Source organism: Ciconia boyciana, chromosome 13 (assembly GCF_034638445.1).
Source record: "Ciconia boyciana chromosome 13, ASM3463844v1, whole genome shotgun sequence".
Lineage (NCBI taxonomy): Eukaryota > Metazoa > Chordata > Aves > Ciconiiformes > Ciconiidae > Ciconia > Ciconia boyciana.
Window position 1 is genome coordinate 6,478,894 of NC_132946.1, and position 27,873 is coordinate 6,506,766.

Here is a 27,873-nt window from a genome sequence, read left to right on the forward strand (position 1 = left end):
CAGTCAGCTGTACGCTGCACCAGGGACGGGCAGGCAAAAAAAAGCAAGGAAAACACTCCACTGAAGACCAATTCAAGCTCCAAAACGCTGACCATAGACCAGGGCAAGTCTGAAACCAGAAAATGCTTTATTGGAAAGGTACAAAAAAACCAGTCACTGCAGCTAAATTTACAGCAATAAATTACGTTGTGGCTGTCAAGAGAAAGTAATGGACACATACACAGGGCTATTCGCCTTACAAACAGGAATCCACATTGCTTGGTATATCAATAATTTATTTTATAATAAAAAAGCAGCACAAAAATAAATATTGAAATGAAATTACTGAGTAACCACAGAGGATAGAATGAGCTGGTGATAAAAAACAACTTAAAACAGAAGACTTCTATCATTAAAAAAATGAAAGCAAGTATCCACCATCTACGGAAACACCCCAGCAGACTGAAATACAGACGAAGGAAAACAAATCCACGTTACAAAAGTTTTTCATTTTTGTTTTGTTTCTTTTTTTTTTTTTAAATAAAAACAATCATGACAATGAAGTTTAAATGATTCGAGAGAGAAAAAAACGCCACCTTCGCCTCCTCCCGGGGTCTGAGCCGTCCAGTGGCCTGACCGCTCCGCACTCCCGTGGCATCGCGCCCAGCCCTGCCACAGCTCGCCTCCGCACCGGCTCACCCGCCAGCACCTCGTCCCCTCCCCGGAGCTGCGGTGTCACCCAGGTCTCTAAGCTTGCGCTTTGCGGTCTCCTCCGGCAGACGGTAGAGTTGGGCAAGAGCAGAGACGCTGACTTGCTTCAAAGGGATCTGGAGCTGCCCTGGAGGGAAAGGTTCCCCACTCCCAATAGAGAGCACAGCAAACACGTCTACGAGAACAGAGATGTCCCTCCCGGTCCCTGCCCAACGCTTGCGTCTTCTCCTGCCTCCCGCCCAGCCCGCAGTTCCCACGTCACACTGCGGATGGGGAGCAACCAAAGAAAGGCCAGGCCCAGGGGAGAGGATCCCAGCACTCAAATCCAGAGCCCCCGCTCCTCAGTGGGGCGGGGGGGGACAAGTTAAGAGGGGCAGAGAAGGGAGCCCCGGCATCCAAACTACTGCAGCAAAGAGACAAGCAAGAGGTACGGCTGCGGGGGAGCGCTGCTGGAGCCGCCTGGGCAGCTCTGCAGGCAGCAGCCAGCTCCCCGCACGGCGCTTGCCCTGGGTGTCAGGCTTGCAAGTGCAGGATGGAGAGAAAAACAAAATGAAACAAAAAAAACCAACAGAAACAAACCAAACCCCAGAGGAATGCAATGCGACAACCCCAAGCTGGAGGGCCCTCCAGGGCGGAGGGTGGAGGAGCTGGGTCTCCAACGCGGTCAACAGCTTTCGGGTCATTCCTCCCTCCACGTTACCTTGCAATTCTGATCCCTCTGTGGAAGTTTAGCCAGGACATTTCATCCCCCTCCAGGTCACCACCCAGGGAGCCCTGGACTGGCAATTTCTTTTAATAAAGATTTACAGTATCAAACTTGGAAAAAAAATTATTTTTTTTTTTTACGAAAAATCTGTACGATAAAATGTATATAATTATATATTTATATATATATTTCTCTCTCTTTAAATATTTCCACGTGGTCCTTATGGATATCCAATATGGATTACCTACCATGGCTATGGTATCAACAGCTTTAACAACACCCAGGCCTCTTGTTCTTTATCGAGTGACCAGAGATTTAAGTGCCTACCAGCACTAAACTAGCAATCACTTGGACAAGCCTTTGGCACCCTTCCAAGAACTGGAAAAAAAGGAATACTTGGCCGCAAGGGAAGTGCCACGTAAAGATATGTTTCTCAACTCATTCCAACTACAAGAAGACCCCACAGAACAAAGTTCGACCTCCATCCCCCTCGGTGCGACTGGTCTGATTTCCCCGGTGGGGGGTCAAGGGCAGCCAGAGGGTGTTCCTATCTAGCCAGGAATGTTATGGAGCTCTGGAGCTGTTTTAAAGACTGGAAGCATTTGGGCATTTTCAAGTCAACTGGCCTTTTTCATTAAATTTTTCATTTAAAGCCCCAACAGTGCCAGGAGTCTCCATTTTGCCTGTTTTCGGAGGCACCTGTAAGGTCTGGGAAAGTTTCCAATGTCTGTGAGCTGGAGAACATGAGAGGACCAGGAAATGACAGTAACATCTTTTTCTTCCTCAGCTTCTGCTGTGGGAGTCAATAACTGGTACTGATACACAGGACATCGATCTGCCTGTTCGGAGATAGGGAGGGAGTGGAGGAGAAATGAGGTAACGCTAAGTGTCATCCAAACTCTACGTGTTGGAAAATCACTTGAAGGAAACTCCCTGCTCCCCTCCATAACACGTGGATCTGGCAGGGGTAACGAGCCTTCAGGAAGCGTTTCACTTACACCCTTTCTGGCTCAGTAAGGTCACGGATGTCGATGTTGAGGACTGAACGAGAACCAAGTCTGAGGTTTCTCTTTTCATTAACCTATTTCACAAAGGACCCTCCTGGGAAATCCAGAGACTCCGATGACAAGGTGAAAAAAAAAAAAAAAAAAAAGGAAAAGCAAACTAACAACTTCTTCCAAAGACAAGTAGGGCTTCACTAAATCTCTACAAACTTACTGCCATTCAAGGCAAGACAAAGCCTCAAACAACAAATTATACTGGGTGTCAGATGCCAGTTCACTGTCCCCTTTGCAACAACAGTGGCACTTGATTATTCTCTTTCAGTCCAAAACACTCATGAATTCTCCGTGATCTTTGTTTTCTGCTCTGGAGCCCAAATCCTCTAAGCTCTTCTCATCATCTTAAACATCAGCAATCTCATTCTCTTCTCACGTGCGTGACAACAGGCATCGTCCATTCCACAAGTCTCTGACCTGCCCTGCAAAACTCACAGTCCCTTTTCTTTCCTACTTCAAAAAGAAAAAAAAAAAAAAAACAACAACAAAACACACAAACACCAACATAGCTATGTTTTTTTTTTTTTACAGTGACCTGGAAACATTCGTCTTTTCAGCGCTGCTGCGCAACAGCAGAATCTCTCCTTTCGGCTTCCCACCTCCTGCCCATTGCCAAGCCAGAAATCCCTCTCCCAAACCATTGCTCAGAGCCATACGAACGACTTCTCAATCCCAATTCTTCCGTCCCCTACACACACCGATTTTCCATCCTGCCTTCCGTGCGCCTCTCGGGATAATTCACTCATTCCCAAGAGAAAGCGTCAAGTTTCAGGGTCACATTCACACAGGTTGTCTGAACACTGAGGGTTGTACACTGTACTCTTTGGATCCCAACTTCAGCGCCTGACATGCTACGGAGAGGAAAAGACCCTCCCAGCTCCCATCTGACCTCCCCGTAGCCCTTCTCTGGTCATCAAAGACTGGTGAGCCCAGCTCTCCAGCTGGGACGTTCATTGCTAACCTAACAATGCTTTTGTCAAAGAGGAGGCTCTATAACTTCTCTCCTCCCGTCTGAATGCTATTGCCCTCTAGTTACACTTCAGTGCTTTAAAAACATCTTTCCGAAATACTCTGCACAAACCCCTTCTCATAGTGCTGATCCTAGCAGAGCTGTCCCACCTTCTCGCAGCCAGTTCTGCCTCCACCTGGTAATACTTGCAGCATTTTTCCTCCTTGTCTCCCCTTCTCCTCCCCATCACATGGCTCTTCACAGCATTTACTGTGCCTCCTTCCCTTCAGCTTCAGGGAATCCAGAAAAAAAAAAAAGCCGCTACTTCAAGACTTGCGGATCATTTGGAAGAAAAAAACTGCATAAATATACCCAATTCACAGGCACACCTTAGGGAAGGAGCTATCAGGAAACTTGGGCTTGGAATACAGGAGGCTGCAATGTAGTTTTTATAGGCCACACAGGTAATGGGGCATATTAAAATATGTAAAATATATATTTTTCCATATTTTAACAGCATGGATTGAAAACAAAAGGTTATTCCTAATGGGTGTGGTCAGACCCAAGCATTAGTCTCCATCGTCCTCCTGCTCCATCCACTCATAGCAGGATGAAATCTAATCCAAAAAGCCTATATCCCTGCCCTCGTAATATCAGATGGAAGTGGGGAAAGCAGGGGAGACCCTTCTTACAGGGAGTAGGATGCCACTAAAGGAAACTCTTTTTCCCATACATTCATCTCACATGATGATTTCTATGGTCCATCTGTTTCCTGGCTCTTGAGCATCATTTACAAAGACTCCGGAGGCTCCTCAGGTATCTTCTCCCAGCTGGAAAGCTGCCCACGGCTGAGAGGGGTTTGGGGAGGCAGGGGGAAGGAGGAAGCAGATCTTGCAATTTGTACTGCGTACAGAGCTCAAATCCTGGACACGAGAGGTTGATGGAGCCACCGAGTCCAGACAGAAGCAGCCAGTTAAGTTCCCTTTGTAGGTTTGGGTTTGTTTTTTTTTTTTCCTTTTCTTTTTTTCTATTTTTTGCACTTTTGGAAGAGAATTGTTAGAATGCCAATTCTTGACGTGACCAAGGACTCCGGAACAATGCATAAGAGCCTTTTCCCCTCCCCTCTGAAAGGCTGCTAGTTCCCCCCACCGAGGGCACTAGGATGCTGCTGAAAACGGCACAGAACTGGATGAGATTTCGGCTGATTTCACAATGGTGATGACACTGGTGGTGGCAACTTTGGTCGGGGTAATAGGCCCTCGCGCCACAGTACGAGCAAAGGTCTGGAGTGCTTCGTACTTGGAGCGCAAGGCGTCCAGCTCTAGCTTCATGCTGCTGTTTTCTCTGGCCAGCTTCTCCACCTCTTGCTGCAGCTCAACCCGCTGCCTCTCTAGCTCCTCTTTCTGAGTCACACGCTTGATGCGGCAGCTGGCAGCGTAGCCCCGGTTCTTCAGCGTGCGCCTCCGCTGCTTCAGACGGATGACCTCCTCTTTGGTGAGACCCCTCAGGTGCTGGTTCAGCTCCCGTACGGACATTGACACGAGTTCATCATCACTCAGCACTGGGGCATTCTCTCCTGACTCCTCCTTTACCTGCAAATACCAACAGCACAGGGGTAGCAGCAACCCTTACGTGAACGGCTGTTCTGGGTGAACAGCAAAAAGAGACAGGCCACCCCTTAGCAACATGACACCCCTACCTGGAAAACACCCCCAAAGCACTGTAGAGAGCACATGCTCCACTAAAACATCTGGATAAAACATGGCAGAGATCTGAGCACTGCTGTTGCCTGGGTTTGGGTAACCCTCAAGTCAGAGAAAGCAGCGAGCCTTACATGCCCAGTATGAACTGAACAGTAAGATTTTTAAGGAGATAAATGTAAAGCAGACTGAAGCTCTTTGTGTTCCTTTGTCAGGACCCAGAATTCATACTGAATGCTAAAGACAGCACCTTTTCCCAGCATTATGTTGGGACACCAGTGCAGCATCTCAAAAGCAGAATAGCCACTTGTATGCAGGGTGTAATTCAGCATTTTGTGGCTTTTTGTTGAAGGCTGCTCATCCAAGTAGTGAACAAAACCAACCCTGCTTGGTGTCAAGGACCACAGCCTGAGTTGGTTTTCCTGGTGCACAGGCCAGACTCTGAAGTTACATGAGAAAGACACCAAGGCCTTGTGCCTTTTTCTCAAGCAGGTTTGCTGCCACAATTATTTTCAGAATCATTTAGGTTGGAAAGGACCTTTAAGACCATCGAGTCCAGAACCTTTAAGACCTCATCCTTTTGTCTCTTCAGAGACTGCAGGACATCTGGAACAAAGAGCTAAGACACTGGAAAGAAACTGCGACAATGCACGCACAACCCATGTGCAGACTGCCGCCGGGCCAGTATGTCTGAGGCATTTACTGTCTCACAGATCTGAGAGACACCAGCTGAACATGTCCTTTCCCCAGTGCCTCCCAGTCTTGAGAGCAGAAGTACTTCATTGGCAGGCCTGGGAGCACTGGTTTCGGGATGCTGCCAATACCTGCTATAGTCAAAAATCTCTTGGATAGCAACTGGGATACTCTAGCCTCCATGCCATCCCGGAAACTTTAGACTTCTTTCTGGGTATTGCTGGTATGCTTCTACCCTAACCTTTCCTGTAGATAGTGGGAAATTGTATCGGCACCCATTTGTAAGAGTCTCTCAGAATGGAAAAGAACAGCCGTGTACAACGGACGCCGCACGGAGCATCGTTCTGCAACAGCCTCCCCTGCCACCCAGCATCACCCACTCGGCCTTCTTTCCTACCTTTAATGCCTTGTTCGGTTTGGGATTAGTCGTCATAACCTGAGCACAGTCTTCCGGACAAAACCGCTCAGAAATTGCAACTGGAAAAACAAAACAAGATTTTCAGGTTACAGTAATCTCAGAGATGAAGGTACGAAGAAGATACCCAACACACGGTCCAAACCCCCAACTCAACCACCATTAAAAGAAATAACCACACAGCTGTTTAAAACACTGGGATGGATTCAGAGATCAGTTTACCCCATTCGGATACAAGGAAGAGAGATTTGTGTTAAGCGCGTTGCTTTTTAATAGCAAAATATGAGGTCTTTAGCATTAACTATGCTAAGATTAAGCAACAAAGACAGGGCAGGGAGGGGGGAAAGGGCACCAGCTCCCGCCCGTAACAGCGGTTAGGCTAACCACCGTACACGGCCTCGCAACATGCCGCCCCTTCGCAGGGGAGCGCAGAGCGCGGCCGCCCAGGCCCAGTCACTCGCTCACCTCCCTCCGGAGGAATCCCAGACACTCAGAATGGCCTATTAGGGACTGAATTAAGAGTCACCTCTGCTCATAAAAGGCACTGAAAAGCCACAAGACAACAACTCCCTTCATTCTTATTTTGATTATTATTAACCCGGCTTGAAATTGAATCAGCAACCCAGAAAGAAGCTGCCTGGTCTGTAACCTGCTTTCAGTGCTGTCCCCACCCAAAGGAGACGCTACCAGAAAACACAAACAACAGAAACAAAAGCCCCCCGATAACAAAGCAAGGCAGGAGTTCGCCTCTCCCAACACACCAAGACTGTTGCTTCCCAATCCTCTTGGCCTCAGGCTGCGAGCGCTGACCTGCCTGATATTTCTAGTGACGTGGAGGCATGTCCACCGACAGAGAGACCATCCCTCCGCCGAGACGCTGCCCTTCACTCTCACCTTAGCTGGCGACTACACCCCTTCGATCAGCGCCTTGCAGAAAATCCACCTGCCCGCACCTCCACCCAAAACCTTCGCCCCGCGGTGACGGCAGCACGGCGGTCCGCCGGGTACCTACCAAGAGAGAGGCGACCGCAGCCGTGCCACCATCACAGCCTCTGCCTATCGCTCCCCCGGCGGGGAGGGTGCGAGGCACCGGTCCCCCCCGGCGCTCGGCGGCTTCGAGGGCTGCACACCCAGCGGCACCGCAGAGCGCGCAGCCTGTCTGGCGGGAGTCCTCTCTCTCTCTTTCTCCCCCCGTCCCCAGCCCAGCCCAGCCCAAACCCTCCCCATTTCCACGTCTGCATCGTGTCACACATCCTAATCATTCATGAAAAATCCAGCCAAAGCATCCCAAGCATGATTCCCTTCTGATAGTTGCCATGGTGACCTTGGGAAAGTAGCCAACCCGGAGACAGTCGCCATGGAAACAGAGAAGCCCAAAAGCAATAATGACTTCAGGTCATGTCTGTGCAAAGACATCACGAGGTCGTCGGAGAGTAAACAAACTCATTCATATCTGCAAACAGGGGGTGGCGGGATTTGGGGGGGCGCAAAGGTGGGGTGCGGGGACCAGCGGGAGCCGTGTGGGTGAAGGTGCTGGCTCAGCCCGCGCCGCTGTCACTTGAATTTTATCAGTCGAGACACCTCATCGTCACACGACTTACGTAAAAAATCAAGATGAAGGGGGCGGGGGAAGAAATAATCCCGTAAGTGCAAAGCTGCAAGATACTATCCTAGATATTAGGGAGTGTTTTTAGGCGCCTCCTCTATTTTTAAGCCCGAGACAGCAGAGCTCTCCATGTCTGGAGGAGGGACAAGGACAGCCGCACAGCGCGCAAGCCAAGATGCTCCGTGATGAATGGACCACTTACAGCAACTGGTGTGCGCTGCATTTTCTAGAGCATCACCGAGTCCTTCCCTCCTCTCCTCCGGCACCGAACCCCACCCTGGGCACACCTCCAGCAGCCCCTGCCTCACCGGGGCCGCCGGAGCGGGCAGGGCACGGGGCAGGGGAGCAAGTCCCAGTCCCCAACAGCCGCCTCTGAGGGATGGGGATGCGCCCGACCTCTGGCCGCCACCACGCTGCACGTTCTGCAGGAGGGCTGACTGCAGGCAGGCAGGCAGGATCTCCCGTGAGCGCAGGCAACCCCTTCGGACCCCGGCACTGCCCTTCCGCCGTCCATCGCTTCCCCTCCACGCCAGGCGTTCGCCACCCACCCCTACCTCCAGGCCGGAGGCGCAGACGTAGGCGCTAGCACGGAGGAGGAAGGAAAAAGCTCCTTGTCTTGGCCAAACGGTCCCGGCGAGTTCAGGAGAGCAGAGGCGCTGCCAGGGCGTAAAGGAAACGGCCGGCAGCCCCCTCCCTGCAGACGCGCAGCGCTGCGGGCCGCGCAGGCAGTTGGTGCCATAGTTATGCAGTGAGTCACCAGCTGTTTACAGAGTTTGAGAGCTCACATTCCCACAGCATCAGAAACTCTTCCTTCCCTCGGCATCCCCCCCTCCCTCGCCACCCCCATCCCTACAAGGAAAGGGGCACGCTGCCGTCCCGCTGGCGGCACTCCGCGCTGCTAAAACCGGAAAAGGAAAGTCAAAAAGGAGGGGGAGGCCGACGACAGACCCGTCACACCCACCGATTACACAAAAACCCTTTTGATCCTCACCCAGCGCGTCTTCAAAGCGCTTTCTACGCCAGCCGATGGAAAAACTGAACAGGGCCGCTTGGCTGCGTGGAGACGGAAAGAAATGTAAAATATCATGGAAAACAAGAGGCGAGGGGTGAGGTTGCCTCCGGTGGGGGTCAGCGCGCGGGCTCCCCTGCCACCCCGAGCAATGCTGCGGCTCCACGTGACGAAACCCCTTCTGGTCACCTGTTGCTCCATGTCACCAAAGCAACATCTCCTTACCCTGCGCATTCCTCGGCAGACGGCACCGACGCCTTCGCGCTCGGCACAGGGTCTTGCGCTGCACGCCTGTCTCCCCCTGCACATCAAAGCACCCTGGATGGGCCGGCATCCCTGCGAGATGGGCTGGGATCCATCCTATTGCACCAGGGGCGATGTGCCAGAGCCGCTGCTGGCACAGAGATGAGCAAGGAGGTTCAGGGCACCGTCAGGCATCGTGACGCCAGGCCCTCTGCAAACAAGGGTGGGAGATGGGGGTCTGCCCCGACCCTGAGGGCAGGATTTGGTAGCGCAAGTAGAAACACTCAAACAAGCTCCAGTCTTGCACTCAGACACGAGCCCCAGTGTGAGTCTTATCTCTACACCAGGTAAACCCACAGGTGTGGCCCGGGCTCTGCTCGAAACCGATACAACAACACTCGCAACCCTCACCAACAGTCCTCCAGGGCCTCGGGCTCTGTCTCCATCTCCCCACCTACAAAATCCTTCCCATCAGGACTATTTGGGACTATTCAGCTACCAACAACAAGCAACTGAAATCGGCACGGCATCTCCCACAGTTAGAAGGCAAAACCCCATGACAAAAAATCATAAACCGTCCTGCAAACACGTCAAATCCAGCAGCGTTCCCTAAACATGCCACACAGGGTTCTTCTGGGACCCTGCCTGCTATTTGATTACTAGAACCCTTTTAGTCTTTACCCTATTCCTGCCCTTCTTTTCTTAATTGCGTTTGCTGCATCACGTCTAAAATTAGGAGCTTAGCTTTTTGGAACAAGGACCACATTACATCTCTATTCTGTAAGCAGTAGGACACACTTTGAACGCTACATAAATAAAGCGGTGAGTAGTAATACACCAACTGTAAGGGGCAAAGGCTTTTCCAGTGCAGCTCCACGCTTGTATTTAAAGCAAGTGTTTTGACTGTGGGTTACATAAAGAGCCCTTGTAATTCTGCAATAAAGTTACCCATTGACAGCCTTGCCAACGCCCTCTCCCTCTCTCAGACGACTCCTATGCCTCTTGCAGCATCGTCCCAAAAACCTGGAGGTCTCTGGCTGACATCTCAAGCCTGACCATCTCAGCTTGGACCATCTAGAGATCCCCAGTTCCTTTGCTGTGAAAGGGGAAGACGGCAGAAAGCCTGACGCGGGCAGAGGTAGGACAGAGCTTTCCACACAAGGCTTGCAATTAAGAAAGAAAACATGCCAGAATGAGATTTCAGACTTTCCACGCCACAGGGCTTTCAAAGCGCGTTACGCATTAAGGAATTACTATAAAGTCACTGCCGACACCTGACAACTGCGGATGAACTCGAATTTTAAAACTCCTTCTACACTGAAAGACAAACCCCGGCCAGAACATGACTGCCTGGCAGACAGCCCCACTGGTGTTTAGCTTCCATCCTCAGACACGTACAAATTGAAAACACGCAACCCTCACCTTCAGCCAGGCCAGCCACGACTTCCAGAGGGCAGAAAAACAGCGTAAGGTTCAAGCAGCGATGGGGATCTCTGCCATCGCGTCTCAATTCAGCACGAACAGTTACGCAGGGAATACTCTATTCATTCCCAAACACGGCAATTTAATTCCCAGGCAGCCGTTTTAGTAAAGTTACCCAAATTTCTCATTTATGCGCAAGTTATTCCCAGCTCCAGAGCGCTAGCCAAACAGATGTGGCTACCAAGGATAACATGAGAGCTGACAGGTGAAGGGAACTACAGATGCTTACATCTTCGTCACCGTGCCTCTGCCGCTCGGAGGCACGACACGGATTCCCAGCACATTGCAGCATGGCAGGCAGAGCACCAGCCCTCTCCCCATCATTCAAAAAAGCCATTCTCCTGCTCTGACAACCTTCACACATCCTGTAAGGCAGACTGACGCTTGTCACTCATTTGTAATGAGAGCGGGGAGGGATGGGCTGATGGTGTGAATCAGAGAGTAGAAGCATATGCGAGGCAATATATTTGACATGAAGAGAGAGAAGACACAAGGAGGGGGTGAGTCACTGTTTACTGTTCTAGAGGAGCTCCACGCAGCCCTCGCCCAGCTGGCCAGCTTTCCATTTCCCTTATGGATCGGAACCAGCATCCAGCAGCAAAGAGGAGCTTCAGGAACCTTCAGAGCGCATTTGAGAGCTGCCAGGACGTGGCTCTCTGAGGCGCTCTCTGGGGAAGCCTGGACACGGATCAGACAGTCTTCAGTGGTTTGGTAAACAACCTAGTCAGATGCTGCAGAGAGCCTGTGGTTAGGAGCAGAGGATGCAGAGTACCAGGAGGGTACACTTGTGTGTCACCTCAGAAAATTCACAGAGGAGGTGGCTGAAGGGGAAAGGTATGCGGCAGACAGCCCCGGGACCGACAAGCATACAGCGCTTTGTCCGTCACACGCTTATAAAACGCAGGGACAGAGCTACACCAGAATTACGCCTCAGCATCACTAGCCCAGAGACGCGTCTCCCCCAGACAGCCAAGCTGAGCCACCGAGCAACAAATAACTTGCTTGGACGCACAGACGGATCCTGGGGCAGAGCTGAGATTCCTAACTTCACTGCTCCTGACCCCACGTGCCAGCCACCGAGTCAGACATCTTCACCAACTGCTAATAATGGAACATAACGGCATCGCTATTCAGGGTCCTGCAATATTGCAAAGCAGTGGGATCCGCTACACAACCTGTCCCTCCGCTCGGGAGCGTAGCCGCAGGGTAATCGCTCTCATTACTGCCTTTTGCCCCTCAGTTCTTGTGTTGATGGTCACAGAGCACTGTACCGCTTTGTGCTTGCTTCAGGCTTGGAAGACTCTCTGCCCGAGTTTGAGGATAGCCTGAAACAATAGCTCAGACCGAAGTGGAAGCTGACTGTTCATCTCTACAGGGTGCTGAGCCTGAAACTTCCTGATAATTGAAAGTGCTAGCGCTGCTCAAGTATTTCACAGCTGGATGTTCACAAAAATGATCAGTGAGCAAGCTTATCCCACAAACCCCGACTGCCGCGGGGGCCAGCGCTCCCAGCTGTCCTTTCTTCGCTTCCCAAACATCTCACACAGCTAGAGATTTTCAATACCAAGTTCTGCAGCGCATTCCACACCATTAATCGTCCTCCACTGTTCATGGAAATAAGAGTGTATCAAGCTGATCTGTATTTTTCCCTTTCAGGAGGCAGACAGCAGTACTGAACTCCTTGCCGCAACAGATTGCCGAGACGGGCGACAGCGCAGAAATGAGATAAAACATGACAAAGCACACTGTCCTTGACAGGCAAGCAAAAACCAAGCTAACAAATTTCTGCCTCTGGTTCAGAAACACTTGCAAAGCAGGCTACAAGCCTGGCGTAATATAGCCGGGAACATTTAACACGGCTCAGGCGCAAAGCAGCTGACAAGCTCAGAGCCCGCAGCGGCGGGCAGGGCGTCCTGACGGCGAGAGCCACCGCATGCCCCAATCTTGCGGCAATCGCCCCGTTGCCGGACCGCCGGCCGGCACCTCCGCCGGGGACGAGCAGAGTTAACTCGGGTGCCGCGCAGCCCTGCGTGCTGCCATTGGGCAACCGTGGCGTCCATCAGCTCTAGGAAGTGACTGCACGAGGAAGGCTTCTCCGCAGGCAGCACCGCGTACACACGGAAGGAGAGGGGGAAAAGCGGAGGAACGCGCGCCCGTTTCATCAGTGAGAAAAAAATCACAAGGTAAATTCATTTGCTGCTAAAACCCTGACAGCACCACGGTGCAACGTGCCGGGCTAGGGCGCAGGGCTGTGCTTCTCGAAGGACAGGGCTTACAAAGACTGAAAGTTGAAGAAAAAGGCGTGCAGCTTTCTCGGGAAACACTTTCCTCTTACCGGCTCCCCCCGCCTCCGCAGTCCCAGCTCAGCTTCAGGACTACGCTGGCGAAGGAGGGGGCGGCCAGGTGAAAGTGAAAATGGAGGCCTCTCCCTTTTCTGTAACAACTTTGCCCAAAGGGGGCTCGTTCCTAATTTGAGACCTCATGGCCTGCTTTCGGCAGAATCCGTGAAATAAATCCTCCACGGAGCAGCCCGCGAGGGAGGGGAGCGGGCTCTCAGCCTGAGGAAGAGGAGGAGGAAGGAGGCCTTTCTCAAGCAGACCCTGACACACTGTGAGAGTTTGGAGATCTCAGTTCCCCTCGCTCGTGGCCTGGATGTTTCCCCAGCTTATGCCACTGCCTTCTCTGGAGCTCGTTAGAGGTTCCCCCACCCACCCCATTTCTGACTAAATCCCCAAACTGACCCGCGCCCACCAGACAGTCACGCAGCAGCGCCCGCTCCCAGAATGCCACCGTCCCCTTTCCTCCCACCGGAATGTCCCCGGCAGGCCACAGAGCACCCCCGTTCTCAGGGCTTCCCCCCCGCACACGCGTCCCTCCCCGCCAGCTCCGGGACCGGCCAGAGCACACCACGCGCCTCTCCCCCGTCTCAACCCGAGAAGCAGCCGTGCTCGGGGGAGATAAGCCCCCCACCTCCCCGCCGCAGCCCTGACCCCCCACCAGCCCACTTCCCACCGGCGGCTGCTCCCGCCCGATAACGCGGGGCGCAGAGCGGCTCACCGAGCCCGCCGCCACGCCTGCCCACCGCCGCACGCCGCTGCCACGCTGCCCGGCACCGGCTGCGCCCCGGCTCCCTCCGTACTACAGAAGGAGCTATTTTTAGGCGGCGGAGCGCGCGGCGTCACAACAGGTTTCCGCACATGTATTTTAGGAGCCATTCAACGGCGGAGGCAGGCTGCGCGCTCACCCTCGGGGGAAAAACACAAATAACAACAAGAGCGGGGACAGCATCGCCGAGGCGCAAGCCCGCCCTCCGCTCCCGAGGGGTCCCCAAGCCCCGCGTCCCCAGGGGTGCGGGGGGAGCCGCCGGCCCCGTCCCGCGGGCGACGGAGCAACGCTGGCCCCGCGCGGGGGTTGAGGCGGCGGGGAAGGCGTGACCGCGGGTCCCCGGGGCCCGCCGAGCCCCCGCCCCGGCTCCCCGGGCGCTTCGCGGTGGCCGGGCCGAGCGGCCGCCCGGCAGGCGCGGGCAGCGCTCCCCCGGCCCCCCAGCGCGGGGCCACCGCCGCCGCGCCCCCCCGGGGCGCCGCCGCCCCGCCGGGGCCCACGTGCGCGCCGCCCGGCCCGGCTCGGCCCGGCCCGGTGCGAGGGGCGGCGGCACCACGTGCCCGGCGCGGTGGTGACTCAGCACTTTTACCTCAGCCGCCCCGCCCGCCCGCGCCCGCCCGGACCCGACCGGACCGAGCCGAGCCGGACCGGGCCGAGCCGCCCGCCGCCCCCCCCCCGCCCCCCTCGCAAATCAGCGGCAGCGCGCGCGGCGGCCCCCCCGCCAGCTCCAACACCCCCTCCCCCTCCGCGCCCCCGCCCCGCCGCGCCCGGGCGGCTGCTCACCTGCGTGCCGGCGGGAGCGCGCGCGCCCGGGGCGGGGCGGCGGCGGGGGCGGCGGCGGGGGCGGCGGGGGCGGCGGCGGGGGCGCTGCGCGGCTCCCTCCCTCCCTGCCAGCGAGTCCCGCGGACAACAACAAGCGCGGGGCGGCCCCCTCCCCCCCGCCGCGCCGCCGACCAACCAGCGCCCCCGCCGCTTCCGGCATGGCGCGTCACGCCGCGCGTCACCCCTCCCGGCCCCGCCCCGACGGCGACGCGTCACCCCTGCTCGGCCACGCCCGCGCGGTTCATTCATGGGGAAGGGCGCGGGGAGGGGGGCGGGGCGCCGCCGCCGTCACGTAGCCGCCCCCCCCCGCCCCCTCCCCACCTCCCCGGCCGCGGCGTGCAGCGCCGAGCGCCGCGCCCCGGCCCCCGCTCCCCTCGCCGGGCTCTCCCCGGCTCTGTGCGGGCCCCTCTGCGAAAGCCGCCGCTGGCGCGGACCGGCCCCGATGGAGGGGGGCGCGGCGCGGCCGTGGGGCTTGGCACCCCCGGGGGTGGGTGGGTTTGCGGGGGGCCGGGGCAGGCGGCGGCGGCGGCGGGGGAACGTGTCCTGGACACCGTGAGGCTCTCGGGGGGGGATGGGAGGCTGTTTTGGACCCCGGGCTCCATGAGGCGACCGCTGGCAGGGCTTGCCCTCCTCCACCGGGCACCGGACCAGCCTTCGCCCCGGCACCGCCGGGTCCCAGAGCCCCCCCCCGAGCGCTGCCGCAGGGCCAGGTCCTGCCCCAGGGCCAGATCCTTGCTCTTTGCTTGTACAATTGCGAGAGCTGCTAACACAACACCCTGACCCCAGTGGCGTGAGCGGTGTTTCGGACCCCGGGAACATCCAGCAATGATGAAAATGCATCAAAACAATGTAATAACATGGGTGGTTGACCAAACCCAACTGCCTCCATCGAAACTGGGCTCCCTTTGATTTTTTTGGGTGCGTAACTATATTAGAAAGTCTGTGTCAGCCCCATGCAATTTGTGCTTTCCAGCCTCAGGGCCAAATATCCTCGCTGGAGCAGATCTAAGGGCCATAGTTGAGGCTTTGAGTAAGATCCCATCTTTCGCTGCTCCCTTTGCACAACACGAGCTGCAAAACGTGGGGAGACCCACGTCTGGCACAGCCCCTCGGGTCCGCGTGGCCTGAGCGAGCCCTGGCTGAAGCGGGGTTTGGGCAGATGCACCACCCCGCTGCTAAAAAACCCCTATTTTTTATTGGAACTGAGCTTAACGAGGTTGGTTAAAGCTCCCAGGCGATGGCACAAAGCTGGCGCCCGGTGTGAGTGCAACGGCGTTGGCCTTCACCTCTCCCAGATTTGTGGACTCTGGTTGAAAAGCTGCCCCAGGCGCTGGGACGGAGTGAGCTCAGGGTTGGAGGGCAGATTTCACCCATCCCTGTGGTCCCCACTGATGCCTCTGAGGTTTGTCTCCAGACCTTCTTTACGTCCATGGGGGGTTCTGGTGGCTCAGAGAGCCAAGACAAGCAAGGAGAGGGGTGCTGGTGGTGGGAGCCTTGGGTCCACCCGTGTCCCCAGCACTGCCACCTGCCCCCGTGCCTTCTCCAGGTGGTAATAACCAGGAATGGCTGGAGCTGTCCTGCATCATCCAAGGCTTCTCCCTGAGACAAGTACAAGATGGTGGTCCCCAAGGGCAGGAGGGATGGGCTGGCTGCGTCCTGGGTGGGGGTCTCACCCACCATGGTGATAGCCCCATGCATGGGGCTCACCAGAATTGAGGTATTTTCCCCTATCTTTGCAACAACGTGGGTTTGACAGATCACATACGGCATGGGGGGGATCGTGTTGCCTGAAATTCTGTTTCTGGGTGAATCGTCCTGTTCACAACAGCTCTTACTTTTTGTTTTCATTCCCTGGGGAAAGCAACTCTGCTCCAAAGGTCTGTTGTCCTTTGCTGCTGACCTTTAGACTGCAGTGGCCTTCGATAGTAAACAGCGAGCAGCTCTCCAGTCCCCGAAGAGCGGGAAAGCCTGGGCAGGGAGCGTGCAGTTCCATACATTTGTTAACCAGATGAACAAGGAGTGCATGGGAGAAAGGACCTCTGGTGAAAACGTGGATGGGAAAAGGGCTTTGTTTTGGGAAGTGTGGGGTTTTGTGGATCTAGCCCACCCACTATGTGCTCAAAACATGCCCGGCATCACAATTCCCTGAAGCCACAGTGCAGGATTCAGCACAGGCACCTCTTTCACGCTGCTTTGGGTCAAGTGCTCTCACCCTAAAAGGAGGGTAGAGGCATTAATACACTGAGTTTTGAGACCCTGTGTGCATCCAGGCTGGGGAAAATCTAAAAAAAGGGCTAATCTCCCACATTCTCCACCTCGGGGCTTTCGAACAGCAGTGAGTGTAGATATATATATTTAAAAACAAAAACAAAGCACACGGACCAGAGGAGCGAGCGGCTGAGAAGTCGCCGGAGGGGCGTATGCGGAGGCGCTGCTACTAGAGAGGAGCGGTAGGAGCCGGGCGTCTTGTAGGGTTTTTACGGTGGAGCAGGCAGAGCTGCAGCGGCTGGGAGCCCTGCCTGCCCGCTGCCTGCTGCCTGCTGCCTGCCCGCTGCCTGCCCGCAGCCACAATGTCAAGAGGAGACACGTGTATGTAAGCGCCTGGCGTGGCCGGAGCGGGGCCCAGGCAGGCCGGGCCGGGGGGGCCCGGGGTGCGATGCCTCCCCGTGCCGGGCCGGGGACCCCCCCAGCGCCACCGCTGCAGGGTGACATCGCGGGGCGGCCTGGCATGAGCATGGGTGCATGGGCTGGTGGCATGCAGAGGTCCCCGGGGTTCGCATGCCGGGTGCGACGGTGCTCGCCGGCCGCGGCGGGTGGGTGCTGCCGCCCCCGGCGCCACCCACGCGTGGGGAAGCGACCGGCGATTGCATAAGGCTGAGGCGCTGCGTGGGGCAGGCGCTGCCGCTCAGGGGTGGCTTCGGAGCCAGGCCCCGGCAGGTTGAGCCATTTTGGTGCCGGAGCTGGGGGGAGGGCTGCCGGGGAATAAAATCTGCTTTTGGGGGAGAGCCGTTTTGCTGAGCCTTTGCAGACTGCAGAGCGGAGGGGAGCGGGCTCTGAGAGCCTAGGGCTTGGGCAGGAGATGGCGAGAAGAAAGTTGTGTCTCTTATTTAAGGTACTGAGATTGCTCCCGGCACTCAGCAGGAGCGTGGGGGTCTCCGCTTACAGTCCGGGAGATGTTTGCCTGAGAGGTTGTTAAAATCAGATTTTACCAGTGGGAGGCAAAGACTGACAGCATATTCCCTGCCATCCCTCGCCCAGCCCTCCCCGGGGCTGAAACCTCTGACTCAGGGCTTTGGGCGCTGGCAGAGGATGCTCTGGAGCGGAGCGGAGGATGCTCGGAGCAGAGGATGCTCCGCACCTCGGAGCCGTGGTTCCCAGCACCACGGCTCTGCTCCCATGGGCAGAGGGATCTTGGTTTCGCTTGCAGCTTCCAGAAACACTGCAGCCCATAAATTCAGACCTGGGAAAAACTCCTTGAGGGGCCGCTCTGCCATCCCCTGAAAGCAGGGGGGCTTCAGGCGGATGGTGCTTTGTCCCTTGGGGCTGCCAGAGAGTCATGTGGCAGCATCTCTCCACACTCCAGCAGGGTCAGGACCACCCGACCCTGGCAAAGCCGTCCTTTGCGGAGTTTGCTGCATGCATCTTAGCTGAGGGCACAGACATCACGGTGCAAGGTGCTGAGGCAGGCAGAGGCCGGCAGACTCTGCCTAAACCACGGGCGTCAGGAGCGGGGCAGCCGTCCTCGAGGCTTGGGCGAGCTCTCCCTCTCTGACTCCTTCACACTTGCCTCCATCTCCCCTTCGCTCCAGTGCCAGGACGATGAAGTCGTACCAGAAGCTGACAACGGCAGTGCCGCAGCCAGCGGCATGCCGGGTGGAGGAGGAAGGGGCCGCAACGACGCCCACCGGCCATGGGAAGCTGGCCCCATGGTGGGTGGGCAGCGGGCTGCTGGTGGCTGCCGTGCTGCTGAGCACCATCACCGTCTGGGTGCTGCGGCAAGTATCGGGGGGCTGGCCCGGACCCGCGCTGCCCCCCAGATGTCTCCTGGTACCTGAGAGCCACCGCTTTGACTGCTACCCGGAGCGGCGCGTGGTGGTGACCCAGGAGCTCTGCGAAAGCCGGGGGTGCTGCTTCATCGAGAGCCCCCCGCTGGAGGGGGGCAAGCGGGGGGTGCCATGGTGCTTCTACCCCCCCGACTTCCCCAGCTACACCCTGGAGAGCCTCAACCAGACGGCACTGGGCATGGTGGGCCTGCTGGTGCGGAGGGAGAAGGCCTATTACCCCCGGGACATAGAGATGCTGAGGCTGGACGTGGAGTTTGAGACAGACACGCGGCTGCACATCAAGGTGAGTTTCCCGTGGCTGCCCTCCAGAGCTCGTGACCGCATTCCATCCCATAGGTGACTGTCCCCTGCTCAGACCGAGTCTGGAAGCTACTGTGCTCCAGGCATGGCTGTATGTGGCCTCAATGAGCATCTCTGATTTGCTGGTCTTTAAAGCATGTTTTCTCCCTTTTGCAGATAACGGATGCGGCCAACCCACGGTACGAGGTTCCCCTCGAGGTTCCCCGGGCAATGAAGAGAGCAGAAAACCCCATCTACAGCCTGGACTTCTCCCGGGACCCCTTTGGGGTGCTGCTGCGGCGCAGGGCGACAGGGACGGTGCTGTAAGAACCCACCTCCTCTGTATCCCACAGCGGGTGGGGGAAAGCTCATCCCACCCTAGGCAGGCTCCAGCATGCTTCCCAGAGGTTTCTCCTTAGGGAAAACCACACTGCAGGATCTCCAGCCAATAAGTACTCTTCGTCTTCATCTTTCCAGCAGTGCTCATGTGGCGATGTGGCAGCAGATGGCTTCCCAGCCCCACGGGCTGGCCACATGCTTGCTGTGGCCGTGGCAGGGCTGGGTGGGATCAGCACCTCTCCAAAAACCTCCCAGTGCCCTAATTCCTCGCCAGGTCCTACAGCAGCCAAACATTGTGCAGGTCCCTGTCATGTCACCAATAAGGGACCTGGTGGCTCGGGGAAAGGGCCACCAAAGGCTTGTGGCTTTGCCTGTTTCACCGTGCTTTTGGGTTTTCCTGGCTGTCCAAGCTACAGGGACACCCACAGCTCCAGGCTTTTTGTGGAAAAGGACCACGGGTGGCTTTGCTGCGGTGCTCTCAGTCACCTCCCTGGCTTTGCCCACACTAAGCTATTGATGTGCACCAATGGCTGGCCGATGTATGGCCAGAGTGTTTTGAGATCCCATCCTTTCCTCCTCCTTCCTGGCGCCTGTGGTCCGTACTTTACTTGGGAGCTGTTTATCAGAAACGACAGGCTGAGAAACCCCACCACGGCATTGCCTCAGTGGTTAATAATAACCTGGGTGGAAACTTCTGGTGTCAAAGGCAAGGCTGCACCATGCTGGGTCAGGCTGGCACAGGCTCGGGCTGTGCCTCGTGTCCAGCCAGACCCGAATTTGCCCCTTGGACCAAGGTGTTGGGGCTGGATGCAGGGTGGGACATACGCTGCCATGCTGGCCCTTGGGATGCTGCAAGAGGGAAGGGACCAATTGTTGGTGGGCAAATGGATCCAGATGGATCCCAGCATCCCCTCTTGACTCTCTCTTTCCCTTGGTGTCACCCCGGCAGGATGAACACCACCGTGGCCCCCTTGATCTTTGCTGACCAGTTTCTCCAGATAGCCACATCGCTCCCGTCCAGGTTCCTCTACGGGCTGGGGGAGCACCGTGGCACCCTCCTGCACAGCCTGGACTGGAGCACCCTCACGCTGTGGGCACGCGACGTCCCTCCCACGGTACCATCTCCCCCCTCCCCGCGGGGGTGCAGGGGGCGAGGATGGGGGTACCGCTCTCCAGTGCATTGGGCAAGCCCTGGGAAAACATGGCAGGGGGTGGGCAGCAGCACTGGGAGAGGCAGGGGGTGGTCGAGACCAACGGGCAGATATGTGCCAGGGAGGATTTCAGAGCAATTGCAAAACGCTCTTGGCACTCCAAGGGCCCCGGGTGTTTTCCGCTCCACCCTGCCGCTCGTGCAACAGGTTGTGGCGAGGCAGGAGGTTTCTCCCTCGCCCAGCCCAGCTTGGTAGCAGCCCCCAGGCTGCGAGGAAGAAGCAGCCTCCCATGGCCTTCAGCACCAGCTCTGAAACCATCCTCATCCCTCTTCTTGTCCTCCACGGGGGATGACAGATGCCTGGTTAGGTGGTGGCAGGAGATGCAGCTCGGGGCCATTTATTCGCCTTTGGTGATGCGGGGCTCTCCCGCTTTGCCTGGGAGCTGCTCTCTCACCCGGCACCTCCTCTTTGCAGGAATCCTTCAACCTCTACGGCGCTCACCCCTTCTACCTGCTGATGGAGGAGGGCGGAGATGCTCATGGGGTTTTCCTCCTCAACAGCAATGCGATGGGTAGGTGTCCCAGGGGACCCCGGCTGGCTTGTCCCTGGAGGATGACCCGGCAGGTGGGGACATATGGGAGCTGCCGGAGCGGCCGGTTCGGGAACTTGGGGCCAGAGGAAGCCGTAAACGGGAAAGATGTGGTTTGATGGCTCCGTTATTGAGCATAGCCATCTGTTTCCTGGCTACAGCGAGGCTCTTTAGCAACTGCCGAGCAGTTTAACCACACGCCCAGCTGCCAAGTTGCCGTCAGAAAAGCAAGTCCCTCGCATGCGGGTCCGTGCCTGTTTCCCCTCCACCCCAAATGGCCTTGCCCCCAGGTCCGGCGGCGTGGCACGGCTGGGGCACAGGCAGGGATGCCGTCTGCCACCCGCGCTCTTCCAGCTGTGCTCCGCCGGCTGCGGCCGTGGGATCTGCCTGTGTGTGCCAGCTGATAACGCGGCAGCTCCCGCGGGCTCCTGCTGTGTCGTGGACGGCACCGGTGACCACCCGTCCCTCCCAGCAGCCGCCGCTTGCAGCCAGCTGGGCCGATGCTGCGCACGCCGGGGCTCTCGTAGCTCCAGCTGCCCTCGGCTTTATTGCAATGATGCTCCCGAGGAGGAGCTTGCGGGAGATGCAACCACCGGAGCTGAGGTTTGCGGGCTCATTTGTGTGAAAAGCTCTTCCCAGGAAAGCACTTGCTCCCACATGCTTGCTTGTACAAGTAGCTCTCAATTCACTTAGGAGGGGATTTTGGGGGAGGACATGAAGGAAAGCCCTGCATGTGCTTGGTCTTTAAGTGGAAGCCAGGAAAACAGCACAGCTTTGGGCTTAAAGAGCAAATTTTTAAGATAGTGAGCTTTCTCCTCGCGTAAGCCAGCGATCTCCCTGGGCTGCAATGATTTAAGCCTCCAGACGCCTGTTTAGCATCCGCTGAGGGCAAGGCAGGGATTTCTCCATTCCCCTGCCGGAGGCTGAGCGTTGCCCGTGTTGCTGCCTGGTCCCTGCCACGGTGGTTGGGATCTGGGGGTTGCTCCCCAGTTCTCACTGTCTTTTTCTCTTCCCCCTCCTGCAAAGAGGTGGCCCTGCAGCCCGCTCCAGGCCTGACCTGGAGGACCATCGGGGGGGTGCTGGATTTTTACATCTTCCTGGGGCCCGATCCCAACATGGTCATCCAGCAGTACCAGCAGGTGATAGGTAAGTGCCTGCACCCTGACGTGGCCATCTGCAGGCATCTTCCCCGCACCCCCATCCCTATCTCACCCCAGCTTCACCACCGTCCCCAGCCCTCCCAGCTGGGGAGGGGTCAGCGGTCCCCAGCTGTCCCATCCCCAGCCCTCCCAGCACATCGGGGGTCAGTGATCACCTCCTTTCCCTCTTCTTCCCTTCCGCTCCCATCCTTTTGAGATGCTGCTGTCATCTCGGGACACCCCATCTGTGCTCCTGCTCTCTCGCTGCAGGTTTCCCGGCCATGCCGCCCCTCTGGGCGCTCGGCTTCCACCTCTGCCGCTGGGGCTACGGATCCAGCAATGAGACCTGGCAGACTGTGAAAGCCATGAGGAACTACCAGATCCCCCAGGTAACCCCCCGGACCCGTGGAGGGGGGGTCCGGACTCTGTCACCCATCCCTAAGCCTCTGTCCCGCAGGATGCACAGTGGAATGACATCGATTACATGGACGGGTACCGGGACTTCACCTTCGATCCCCACAAGTTTGCCTCCCTCCCTTCGCTGGTGGAAGACCTCCACAAACACGGGCAGCGCTACGTTATGATCTTGGTACTCCCCTTCCTCTCCCCTTGTGCTGTCTTTGCTGCAGAGCCAGGATGCAAGGCAGAGGTGTAAGGGATGCTCGCAGTGCCAGCTGATCATCCCCGGCCCTGGGGATTTTTATCCGAGGTCGGTCCCCAGTGCTGGGCAGGCGGCTGTAAACTGCCGCTGGAAATCCCCCTAACGCAGGGACTGCGGAGACAGAGGCCAGGTTCTCGTGCTGTGCTCCTGTCTGCTGCGGGAGGACAAGAATGCCCCTGTCCTCCATGAGTGAAAGAATGGAGGAACTGCGGGTCAGGCTATTTAACTCGTGGGTGCTTGTTTCGGATGCCTCCACATCCCCACAAGTGCTGGGATCTCGTGACCCAGCTATGATCTCCCTTCTCTCCTCTGGAAGGAAAGGGGATGTGGGTTCTGCTTGCTGGGGGCAGTGGGGACCAGGGGGTCCTGGGGAGGGAAAGGTCGGGTTCCCTCCCCGTTGAACTCCCCATTGTAGCCCAAGCCTGGCCATGACCCGATGTTTCTTGCATAAGCGCAAGATTTCTTATATTTGTCCCCCCCTCTCCAAAATGCCCTAATGGGTCCTGGGGACTTGCAGAAGTGGCATTTTAGAAAACATGCCTGGAAGTGTTGAAGCAAGTTTCTGTTCCCCTTGGGGGAAACAGCCGCCGTGTGTGGGCTCTGGCTGACCCCGTCTGGGTTGTCATCTTCTCTGAATCACACCAGCCTGGCAGGGGGAAGGGGCCATGGTCTGCCAGGAAAGGCACTAACCCTCTGCTCTGTCCCCAGGATCCCGGCATCAGCAGCACCAACCCTCACGGCTCCTACTGGCCTTTTGATGAAGCCTTGAGACGGGGCTTGTTCCTAAACACCAGCCAAGGGCAGCCACTCATCGGGCAGGTGAGGAGCTCCGGGGGGAAATCCCAGCCCCGCAGGGTTGTGCAATAGCAGGGCTGGGATTTCATCCCTCGCGCTGGAGGGAAAGCCAAGCGGTCGAGGGACCTCTCTGGGATGATTGCCAGAGCCTGGCTCAGCCCTCAGCCTCACATGTCACCTCCCAGCATCTCCACCGGCCCCAGGAGCCAGCCTCTGCCCCGGCAGAGGCACCCGTGGAAGTCATATGAGCTTAACAGGGTTGGTGGTGCCACTCAAGGCCGGTCATCTGATTTCTCTCCCTTCCCGTTTCTGGGGTGAGGGGAGGTTGTCCGCGATGGACACACACCTCCGGATCTGCTCCGCAGCGGTCCCCTCCCAGTTTGTCCCCCCCTTTCCCAGCCGTTTACTCCCACTGGCTCTCCCTCGCCATCTACAAGGAGGGGGCTTTTAATGTAGCCTGAAAACATGGGGAAAAATTAATCGGCCAAAATTCCTGGAGTGAGGCAAAGCGTGGGGAAATCACGGCTCTTCCCTGATGTGCCCTGGCTTGGGTGGTATCAGGGCTTGCGCAAGCGGAGGCAGAGCAGCTGCTCCATAAGCACTGCTGCCCGCCTGGCCCCCCGCCCCTCGCCCCTCTGCGGGGGTGTCCCCAGCACCCCGAGGCTCTCGGGTACCACGGAGGCGGGAGGGATGCTGCGTGTGCAGCATCCAGGACTTGAAGCAGTCAGCCCAGGGTTATCTTCTGTTTTATTGCCCATTTCAACCCCCGGCCCTCTGACATGCTCACAGCCCCCTGGCACCCTGTTTGCCACAGCAGCCCCCCGTGAGCTGCCTGTCCGCTGAACCCATGATTTTGTGGTCTTCCCGCAGGTCTGGCCCGGCTTCACTGCCTTCGCAGACTTCTCCAACCCAGACACACACCAGTGGTGGCTGGAGAACCTTCAGCACTTCCATGCCCATGTGCCCTTTGATGGCCTCTGGATCGTAAGTCCCTCCTTGCCCTCAGGTCTCCCTGCCGGTGGCTCGGCTCGTGCCTGGTGCGTGTCTCTCGCCAGTCCCGGCAGGATCATCTGTCCTTCAAATGCAGCTTTTCCAGGTCTATCCACTAATCCCCAAAACCTCCCCCTTGAAAATGTTCTGCGATTTTCTTTCCTTAGGACATGAATGAGCCATCCAACTTCATGGATGGGTCTGAAGATGGCTGCCCCCCAGGAGAGCTCGACAGCCCACCGTACACCCCGGGTAAGGACAGAGATGAAATAAAGGCTGGGCTGGTAGGTACCGCGTGCTTTGAAATCGCTGGTGGCCGAGTGCTGTGGGAGAAAACCGTTTTTAAGAGACATCATGTCTCTGTTTTACACCCTGAATGTCTCCATCCCTACTTGTGTGTGCCGGTATCTGTGCCCAAGCCCTGCACGCTTGTTGGGGCCATGTCAGGGTGCAGGATGGGACCAGCTGCGTGAGCTTTCGGCACTGGGTTGGCAGCAATGGCTGGCTTCTGTGTGCGGGAGGGCTGGCCCAGAGCCAGCAAGTGTGTGCGGGGGTCCGCATCCCCTGCACCCCCCCCACCACGTGCCAACGGGGACTCTCCCTCCTGGCAGCCGTGCTGGGCGATTCCCTCTCTGCAAAGACGGTGTGTGCCTCGGCGAAGCAGAAAGCCTCGGTGCACTACAACCTCCACAACCTCTACGGGCTGATGGAAGCCAAAGCCACAGCGAGGTACCCGAGCATCCCGCTTCCCGCCGGCCTGGGAATAGGACGGGATAAAACCCTGCTGCTCAGGGCTGTGTAGGAAAAGGACAAGGATTTGAGTGCCAACCAAAAGGGGAGATGCTCTGGCTGCTTGCAGCCTCCAGGATGCAAATAACGCAGAGGAGGAGGGGAGCCAGCGCTGCTTTGGGAGGGATGGGTGGGTGAGGCCGGTCCTGGCGCTGAGCCTTCCCTGTACCGCTCGAGCCAACCCTCTGGCACTGCAGGGCTGTGGTGGGGCCGGACCTCTCCCTCCACTTTTGAGCGATAAGGCGATCTCCTGGTGGGCTGCTCTCACCTCCTGCCCCTGTCTCTCCCCCTTGTCTTCCAGTGCCTTGATCCAGATCCGGGGGAAGCGTCCCTTCGTCATCTCCCGCTCCACTTTCCCCAGCCAGGGCCGGTACTCGGGGCACTGGCTGGGTGACAACTGGAGCCAGTGGAAGGACATGTATTACTCCATCCCAGGTGGGTGGCACGGGCTGCACGCAGACCCCCCCCTACCAGCTCCACCGAGCTTTCTGCTCGTGCGGAGACATCTCCAAAACTCCCTGCGCCCTGCTGATCGTCCCTGCCCTCAGGGCTGCTGAGCTTCAGCCTCTTCGGCATCCCGCTGGTTGGGGCGGACATCTGTGGCTTCTCCGGCAGCACCTCAGAGGAGCTGTGCACCCGCTGGATGCAGCTCGGTGCCTTCTACCCCTTCGCCCGCAACCACAACACCCAGAATGAGAAGGTCGAGGGCAGCGTGCCCGGTGGGAGGCATCCCCGGGGTGGGGTGCGGGATATAGGATGCGGGATGCGGGACGGAGGATGCGGGATGCGGGATGTGGGATGTGGGATGTGGGATGCGGGAGGGCAGGGGCAGTGGGGATGCCTGACAGAGATGGGGTGGCCACTGACTCCCCACATCTCCCCCAGGCCCAGGACCCGACAGTGTTCAGCCCCGCGGCGAGGACGGCCATGAAGGACGTGCTTCTGACCCGCTACTCCCTCCTGCCCTTTCTCTACACCCTGTTCCACCGTGCCCACCTGCAAGGGGACACCGTCGCCCGGCCCTTGTTCTTTGAGTAAGAGCATCCCCACCGGGAGCTGGGGAGATGCTTAGGCTGGATCACGGAGAAGCGGCTGGTCCGAGCAGCGTCTCCGTCCCGCTGCAGGTTCCCCCGGGATGTGGCCACCTTGGGGCTGGACAGGCAGTTCCTGTGGGGCCGGAGCCTGCTGGTGACGCCGGTGCTGGAGCCCGGCGTGGACTCGGTCACGGGCTACGTCCCCCGAGGCGTGTGGTACGACTTCTACACGGTGAGGAGCACCGCGGCGCTCGGCCGGGGGCCGGATGGTCTCCGCTCAACCGTCTCAGGGCTGCGGGTGGGAAGCCGCGGCTGCGCCCAGCAAGCCCCGATGGAGGAAGGGGTGGAGGTGGCTGCTCCCCAGACCCATGCCCAAGCCCACCGCCATGCCCCTGACCCCCTCACACCCGTGTCTCTCTCACTGCCTGCCCAGGGCTCCTCGGTGAACAGCAGCGGGGAGATGCTGAAGATGTCGGCCCCCCTGGAGCACCTCAACCTGCATGTCCGGGAGGGTGCCATCCTGCCCACCCAGGTGAGCACCCACCCGTCACCTCCCCAGGGGCTGTCCACAGCATGTGTCCCCACCAGCACATGCTCGCAACCCTACATCACCCATGTCTTTGAACCCCAGAAACCGGGGACCACCAGCAAGGCGACCCAAGGGAATCCCCTGCGCCTCATCGTGGCCTTGTCCTCGAGTGCCACCGCCTGGGGGGACCTCTTCTGGGACGACGGCGAGAGCCTGGACACCTTCGAGCGGGGCAGCTACTCCTACCTGGTGTTCAACGTCACGCAGGTGGGACACGGTGGGGAGGGCAGGGGTAGGGGGGTCCTGTGGCACCTGGCCACCTTGAGCTCATGCCGTCCCCTCCTGCAGAACATCTTCACCTCCACCGTCCTCCACGCCAGCACCGAGGCCACCGAGGTCACCATTGGCACACTGAGCATCTTCGGGGTGCGGGAGCCACCCAGCAAGGTCCTTCTGAACGGCCAGGAGAAGCCCTTCTCCTACCTGGACAACCAGGTACAGCCCCATCCCAGGGTGCCCTGTCCTGGGGGTCCCCATCCTGGGGGGTCTCCATCCCTCCTCCCCCAGCCCTTGTCACAGGGGTGGTGGCTGAGGAGGTGGGTGGGGACTCCAGGGTGGCTCTCCTGCCATGTCGGGGTTCAGGGGGAGCGGAGCTCAGCCAAGCTGGGTAGGGGGAAGGATGGTCCACGTCCCCCCTGGCCGAGGCTGTACCCCAAAATGTCTCCTCTCCTCCCACAGGTTCTCACCGTGAGTGACCTCGGCCTCAGCCTCAGCCAGGGCTTCTCCCTGCGGTGGCTGTGAGCGGGGGACCGCGGGGTCACCCCCACCTCACCGAGACCACCCGCCCGGGAGACGCTTGATGCTCCAGCCCTTGAGGCCGGGACGCCGCCATGGAGGAGGCGCCGGTGGGGACTGTCCCCTGCTGCCGTGCGGCCCCCCTCCGGCATGGCTGGGGACGGGGGGGTGGAGGGCGGGGGGCGGGGGCTTGGCCCCCGGGTGGTCCCCGGGTGGTCCCGGGTGGGCGGTGTGGGTCGAGGTG

At 58.0% G+C, this 27,873-nt stretch overlaps 2 protein-coding genes across 7 annotated transcripts; one reads left to right on the forward strand and one right to left on the reverse strand.

Moving 5' to 3' along the window:
- Window positions 1-112: 112 nt before the first annotated feature.
- MAFK (MAF bZIP transcription factor K) lies at window positions 113-14,487 on the reverse strand. 3 transcript variants are annotated; one of them, XM_072878681.1, is made up of 3 exons: window positions 14,437-14,487; window positions 6,194-6,273; window positions 113-4,995 (listed from the first exon to the last, which is right to left on the reverse strand). In XM_072878681.1, exons 2-3 carry the CDS (start codon window positions 6,227-6,229, stop codon window positions 4,561-4,563), a joined length of 471 nt encoding a protein of 156 aa, XP_072734782.1. In that variant the 5' UTR covers window positions 6,230-6,273; window positions 14,437-14,487; the 3' UTR covers window positions 113-4,560. The 3 variants fall into 3 exon arrangements, with proteins under 3 accessions (XP_072734782.1, XP_072734783.1, XP_072734781.1); XM_072878682.1 differs by lacking the exon at window positions 14,437-14,487 and adding an exon at window positions 8,372-8,544; XM_072878680.1 differs by lacking the exon at window positions 14,437-14,487 and adding an exon at window positions 7,224-7,391.
- LOC140659255 (lysosomal alpha-glucosidase-like) lies at window positions 12,448-27,866 on the forward strand. 4 transcript variants are annotated; one of them, XM_072878678.1, is made up of 20 exons: window positions 12,448-12,734; window positions 18,285-18,822; window positions 18,996-19,141; window positions 20,107-20,272; window positions 20,783-20,879; window positions 21,924-22,043; window positions 22,307-22,425; window positions 22,494-22,625; window positions 23,406-23,516; window positions 24,363-24,476; window positions 24,650-24,734; window positions 25,094-25,211; window positions 25,573-25,706; window positions 25,820-25,971; window positions 26,157-26,305; window positions 26,396-26,537; window positions 26,739-26,837; window positions 26,937-27,101; window positions 27,183-27,329; window positions 27,573-27,859. In XM_072878678.1, the coding sequence occupies exons 2-20, from the start codon at window positions 18,295-18,297 to the stop codon at window positions 27,633-27,635; spliced, it is 2,787 nt and encodes a 928-aa protein (XP_072734779.1). In that variant the 5' UTR covers window positions 12,448-12,734; window positions 18,285-18,294; the 3' UTR covers window positions 27,636-27,859. The 4 variants fall into 4 exon arrangements, with proteins under 4 accessions (XP_072734779.1, XP_072734778.1, XP_072734777.1 ...); XM_072878677.1 differs by lacking the exon at window positions 12,448-12,734 and adding an exon at window positions 16,961-17,064; XM_072878676.1 differs by lacking the exon at window positions 12,448-12,734 and adding an exon at window positions 17,001-17,068 and having other exon boundaries at window positions 27,573-27,860.
- Window positions 27,867-27,873: the final 7 nt, after the last annotated feature.